At 32.4% G+C, this 7205-nt stretch overlaps 1 protein-coding gene across 1 annotated transcript in view; it reads right to left on the bottom strand.

Moving 5' to 3' along the window:
• Positions 1-1803: 1803 nt before the first annotated feature.
• Positions 1804-7205, bottom strand: part of MANEA (mannosidase, endo-alpha) — a 76309-nt gene continuing 70907 nt past the window's right edge. The window contains exons 4-5 of the mRNA XM_010834725.1: positions 3463-3539; positions 1804-2614 (exon numbers count right to left, since the gene is read on the bottom strand). Of these exons, the coding sequence (XP_010833027.1) occupies positions 1945-2614; positions 3463-3539 (747 nt within the window). The 3' untranslated portion in view covers positions 1804-1944. The remainder of the gene's footprint in view (positions 2615-3462; positions 3540-7205) is intronic.

The following is a 7205-nucleotide window of genomic DNA, read 5'->3' as shown; positions in this document are numbered from 1 at the left end:
TCAGTTAGTGGCTGGTTGGGGTAGTGTGTGTTGGGAACCACAACAAAGCTCAGAGGTGAGTCTGTGATCCTAGATGATCTATATCTGTAATGAGAGCAGGAGACAAATGGTGGTGTCCGTGCTGAGGATTTCTGACCTTGTTTTTTATACTTTCTCTTAACCTCAGAACTATTTCATAAAATTGTCTATTATGGGTTCAAGCATATAACATAAGCAAAGACAAAAATTCCTGTGTGGTAGATATCTAACTAAACTTTAATAAAATATAGTAAGTAATAAAAATTATTAGGTATGACATATTTAGAGTTTATCCCTAATAAAACATATAGTGGCAAACTGACTATAATAAAAATTAAAAAAAATCCACTGGTTATATCAGTATGAGTGTTCCTATGAATATGGTTATAATACAATAGTGAATTATTCTTGTAATCTTTTCTAGAAAGTGAATTTACTAATTACCATTGTACTAATTTCCCATGGTCTGAATATTCTGAGATATGGCAAATTCTCAAGTTATAAATCAATTTAACATTAATCATGCCTCTTTTCAAAGACATAATAGTTTGCTTTGAAAGCACTGCTTAAAAATAACTCAGTAGACAATGACATTTATGACAAATTCCACTATTTGTTTCTGAATGAATGTCCTTATATTCTGACTATATGTATTCTATATTGCTGACATTTAATAAATATCTAAAAAATATTCATGTAAGAGCATATAGATTAGTTTTTTTCTATAGTTCTAGTTACAAATATTAACTAAAATAACAGAGTGTCTTTTATTCTCTAGTTTTTAAAGAGATTCATTTTTTACAGATGATCAATTTGTCACACTATGACAACAGACCACAAGTCTTTATCCTGTTAGGTAACATAAAAGTATAATGTTTTTAGATGGGGATATTATTATATACAATAATTTAAAGTCTTTTAAATAAAACATTTCCATTATTAAATGTTACATCTAATAAAAGGTCAAACATAGGAATGAAATTTTATTTCCATAACCTTAAAATCTGAAATGCTAAGTAAATTTTCTCTATTAGTTTTGGTAAAAATAGCTTAAAAACTTAAAAGGTGGCAATCCAATGTTAGTATCAACTTTTTCTTAACAATTCATCTGTAATTAAATTTAAAATCATGAATAATAAAACAAGTTAAAGATTGACAAGATACCCTAAAAATAGTATTTTAGGCATTGTATTTCCAGAATAATTGTAAATTGGCTATGTTTTTTCAATAACTGAGAAGCAATTCTTAACTTTTATGAAAAGCCTTTATGAAAAGATTTTCCTTCTGAAGTCTGGAATTCATCACTACAAAGTAGAAACATCAGACATGCAAAATACCTAGCAAGCTCTAGGAAACCAGAAATCTGCATATGATGATATATATTGTGTTACAGAAAGCAGGCCTTCATCTCAGTAAGGCTTAAGGCATATTTTCTTCTGAAGAATTATTGGAATGTTTTCCAGAGTCTGAATGCTAATAGGACAAAGCTGATTAGATCATTAAAAAATGAACCATGTGTATTATCTTTTACATCTTTGTTCTTCAACAGACATATCAAATATATACACAGTTCTATTTCTTTGGGCGCAGAATACCAGTAGGATTAATTGTGTGCTAACTACTCTCTGAAATGCAAGCAATTGCCTATTGTGAAATAGAAACAGCTATCAAAGCAAGATTTCAATTCCAGTCACAGATTCAGCAAATTTATGCCATAAGGAATATTATTTGCACAACTTTTCTCTCAGTGTAACACTGTGAAAGGTGGCAATGATATTACGATCCTTAACAATGTACAAATTATTTTTATTAGAGATAATGGTAACAGTACATATTGATTTTGACAGTTTTCTTCCCATAACCCAAAACAAAAGGAATGTATTGAAATTAGGTAATTTCTGTAATTATTAAACTTAAGTCAATCCATTAAGAAACAGGTTGTGTGCTAAGTTCCTGGTGACCTAATGCATAAATTGCTCTTTCCTTTCTGTATTTTTCAGACCACTTGCGAGTTAGCTCTAGATAAAGACTTGGTTTATGAGGCCGGTAATCCAGGTACACAATATTACTGGTTCTTTTGGGAACAGCACTTTCAATCTGAGTTCCTTCATGCCACTCATTAAAAGAGGTGATGGAAATTATACTGGGGTGGGCTTGGAGTGCAGCACTCAGAGCAGTCTCATAATATTTCCCGTTGATTCGGTTACGAGTGTTATGAGAGTTCCATGGTCGGATGCTGGTATCTATGTATCCTGGGCCCACACTTGGGATGAACATTAGGTCGAACTGATCACAAAAATATTTTATCTTAGCCCAGTTTTCATAGGATGAGCCATAAGTAAAGCCATTTGTGGCAAAGTATGTGTAAATTCCATCAAAACCACCTCGAAGAATTCTGTATCTATGCTTTTTATCTACTAGAAGTGCAATAAACAATGCATCATAAGGAGAGTTGCGAATGCTCTGAGACCCTGAGCTGGTTAAAAGATTGGCCCATTTTTGAGATGCTGTGATATAGGAATCATAGACATAAAACATTGGAAGAGCATTGCCGTTCTTAGTCTTGTACCTATAAAAGGCAGGATGATTTCCATACCTAGAATATAAACATATATGAAAATAAAATGAAAATTCATGCCTTATTTCCCATAGCCAGTTATTTATGTACTGAAAATGAAGGTAATCAGTACAGTTTAAGTGCATTGTTCACCTTCTTTGTGGAATTAGCTACGTAAGTGTAATCATTAAAAACACATTTTTAATTTTACACATTGGGAAATGAGATACTGGATACATTAAGACATTAACAAACAAGAAAGTAATTACTTATATTGAGGTTTAAAAATTATGACTAACACAATAAAAAATCCATTTTTCTACATGAAAATACTGCTTTTGTGTCTGTGTGTGTTCTAAATGATACATGTCCCAGCTGTTGCTGACATGTTTCTTTATAAGAGTATGGCATCTGTCACAGACTATTATCAGTAAACCCTTAAACAAAATGAAACTGTACTAATAAATTCTTTCCTTGTAAACATACTGAAACATAAATGAAAATATTAGATATGAATCTACCATATCTAATACCAATTCATATTTCATATTCTGAACATTTTTTTTAAAAAGACAACTTTATATTCATAAAATTTACAGAATAATTTTGTAAATTATTTTTACAAACATGTTACAAACAATTTTGTAAGAATGTAAAATGTTAGATGACAAACATCATAGTCTAATATACACATAAGAGTAAAAACAGCAACTTATAATTATTCACAGAGAAATCAAATTATAAGAAAATTCAGAAAAGTTCCTCAAAATGCTTGCAATATTCATTACAAAAATAAATTGATATTAATGTCATACTATGTCATTCAAATCTCTCAAATATAATTTAAATACACTTATAACAGCAATTATAGGAGAGAAGAAACTCACTTGTCTATAATGTACTTGACATTTTGGTACATGGTTTTATCATCTCGATTCTTATATGGTTCAATATGAAAAGTGACCTAAAACAAAAAATATTGATAGAGAAAAAATTATGATTAACAATGAAAATGAAATAATAAACTGACTTAATAAACTGACTTACCTTAACCTTATTGAAGTTGACTTATATAGCTGAGTAACAATGTGTTAATTATTGTTGTACAGTAAAGTGACTCAGTTATACACATATACATTCTTTTTTATATTCATATTCTTTTCCATGGTGTATCATGGGACATTGAATATAGTTCTTTGTGCTATGCAGTAGGAGCTTGTTGTTTATCCATTCTCTATATAAAAGCTTACATATACTAACCCAACTTTCCATTCCATTCCTCCCCACCCTACAGCACCCAACAGTCTGCTCTCCATGTCTGTGATTCTGCTCCATAGATGGGCTCATTTGTGTCATGTTTTAGATTCCACATATAAGTGACAGCATGTGGTATTTGTCTCTTTCTTACTTCATGTTGTATGCTAATCTCTAGGTCCATCCATGTTGCTGCAGATGGCATCATTTCATTCCTTTTTAATGGCTGAGTGGTATCCCATTGTGTATATGTACCACATCTTCTTTATCCATTCATCTATTGATAAGACATTTAGGTTGCTTCCATGTCTTGGCTATTGGGAACAGTGCTGCTATGAACACAGGGGTGCAAGTATCTTTTTGAATTATAGTTTTGTCTGGATATAAACCCAGGAGTAGAATTGCTAGATAATATAATTATATTCAGTTTTCTGAGGAACCTCTGTAGTGTTTTCCACAGTGGCTGCACCAAGTTACATTCCCACCAAGCGTGTAGCAGGGTTCCTTTTCTCTACACCTTCTCCAGCATTTGCTATTTATAGACTTTTTGATGTTGGTCATTCTGACTTGTGTGAGGTGGCATCTCATTATAGTTTTCATTTATATTTCTCTAATAATTAGTAGGTTGAGCATTTTTTCATTCGGCTACTGCCATCTGTATTTCTTCTTTGGAGAAATGTCTAATTTAGGCCTTCTGCCCATTTTTGGATTGGGTTGCTTGTTTTTCTGTTACTGAATTGTATGAGCTGTTTATGTATTTTGGAAATTATACCCTTGTTGGTTGCATCATTTGCAAACACGTTCTTCCATTCTTTAGGTTTCCTTTGCTATGCAAAAGCTTATAATCTGATTAGGTCTCATTGTTTGTTTTCATTTCTATTGCCTTGAGAGACTGGCCCAAGAAAATACTGGTACAATTTACATCAGATAATGTTTTCCCTATGTTCTCTTCTAGGAGTTTTATGGTATCATGTCTTCAGTCTTTCAGCCATTTTGAGTTTATTTTTGTGTACGGTGTGAGGCTGTATTCTAACTTCATTGATTTTGCAGCTTTACAACTTTACCAGTAACACTTGCTGAAGAGATTTTTCTTTGAATTATCCTTAGTTTCCTTTATTAATGTTTTACAGTTTTCAGGGTATAAGTCTTTCTTGGCAAGGTAAGATGTATACTTACTGAACACAGAGGTTGCTAGAGAATTCTAACAAACAGTAATAATGTTTACTAAGTGCTTTCTCTTTTAAATAATGCTCTAAATATTTTATACTTTTTACCTTCAGTTAATTCTCACAAGTCTATAAGGTAGTTACTATTAGTATCTCCATATGAAGCAAAGATAAGGCAGTTCAATGAGTTGTCACCTAGCCAGCTGGAGGCAATATAAGCAATCTGAATTCAAAGGGCAAATGTTTGATCACTGTGCAGTGGTTCATCCTATATACTTATTCCTTTTAAAGAATAAGAATATATTCTATATTCAGATATATCTTTCTTTAAAAAAAGGCAAAACAAAGTATGATCTAGAAAAACCTGGATTCTTTTTTCATGCGTGAACATTAAGTTTACATTTAAATGCTGCTGCTGCTAAGTCGCTTCAGTGGTGTCTGACTCTGTGCGACCCCATAGACAGCAGCCCACCAGGCACCCCTGTCCCTGGGATTCTCCAGGCAAGAACACTGGAGTGGGTTGCCATTTCCTTCTCCAATGCATGAAAGTGAAAAGTGCAAGTGAAGTCGCTCAGTCGGGTCTGACCCTCAGTGACCCCATGGACTTCAGCCCACCAGGCTCCTCCATCCATGGGATTTTCCAGGCAAGCGTACTGGAGTGCGGTGCCATTGCCTTCTCCAACATTTAAATGCAATCAATAGCAAATGTCTTTAAATGACAGATTCTCCTATACAATTAAAATAGCATTTTACAAAATAATACACATTTAATATGTACTATTCAAATAATTTATAACAAAATTACTTAAAAATCAAAAACATACTATACTGAACAATAATTTTCAGAATACTCATTATTAAATACTCGTTATTGATGTGGTTTATACATCACTACCATGATGATAGAAAGCAGAAACCAAAAATACTTTTAAAGCACTGTGCACAGAAAATTCAATTTTTCTAACCAAAAAAAGGTTATATATAAATCAATAAAAACTAATTTTGGCTACCAAAACCATTCTGTAGGTCATTTATTACTAGCGGAATAGACTGTCATTTAAAGGAAAGATCATGTGTACTATCTACTTAAGATTTGCAAAACAACTATGAGAATTTTCATATTTATTACTAATTTTACTGACTTACCATTAAAAATCTTTATGGGAATCTGATAAACTTATTGATAATATTTTAATTTTAGAGTGGTTCCTATGAAGCATGTATGGAATTAGAGACTTATGTGCTACTGCAATATAAAATGTCTTTGTTTTCAATTACCTTAATTAAAGTGAAATGTATTTTGCATTAATCAGTGCTACTAGTTCTCACAGAATTAATTTTAAAGTCAGACAACATTCCGGAGAAGGCAATGGCACCCCACTCCAGTACGCCTAGAAAATCCCATGGACGGAGGAGCCTGGTAGGCTGCAGTCCATGGGGTCGCTAAGAGTCAGACACGACTGAGCAACTTCACTTTCACTTTTCACTTTCATGCATTGGAGAAGGAAATGGCAACCCACTCCCGTGTTCTTGCCTGGAGAATCCCAGGGACGGCGGAGCCTGGTGGGCTGCCGTCTATGGGGTCACACAGAGTCAGACACAACTAAAGCGACAGCAGCAGCAGCAGACAACATTCAGTGTAACTCATTTCCTACTTTTAATAAAATTTCAGTAATATTATACAAAGAAAGGTTTTAGTAGTAACAAAATATATTCATTTCTGCAGTATACTCTAAGTACTGCTAGGGCAGACTTTGCAGTAGCTCTGATATTTGCTTTTTAACTTCAATTGAAAGAAAATTGACAAGGATATTTGTATTTTCATACTCTTACATAATGTAACCTTGGATAATCTCCCTTTAGATGCAACACTTTCTAAGGAAGTTTCATTTTATATATAAAGAATACCATATTTAAACAAATATCCTACATTAAAATGAATCTGCTTGTAAAGTTGCAAAGTATAAATGGCTTTCTTTCTATAAAATGCAGATCAATACATTTATAGTAATTCAAAAAGCTATTATTGATATATAACACTCATATTATCCTTCATATTTCTAACTCATTAATGGTCATTATATTTCTTTATAGGTTTAATTAATAATGTGATGTATCACCATTTCACTATTCTGTTTGGAAAAAAATCTATTAGACTAATACTACCATTTTAAATATGACAGAATCCTATATATATATATATATATATA

This window comes from Bison bison, unplaced genomic scaffold, assembly GCF_000754665.1.
Source record: "Bison bison bison isolate TAMUID 2011002044 unplaced genomic scaffold, Bison_UMD1.0 scf7180017864035, whole genome shotgun sequence".
In the NCBI taxonomy this organism is placed as follows: Eukaryota; Metazoa; Chordata; class Mammalia; order Artiodactyla; family Bovidae; genus Bison; species Bison bison.
The sequence above is the reverse complement of the archived record's forward strand: the minus strand, read 5'-3'. Positions and strand labels throughout refer to the sequence as shown.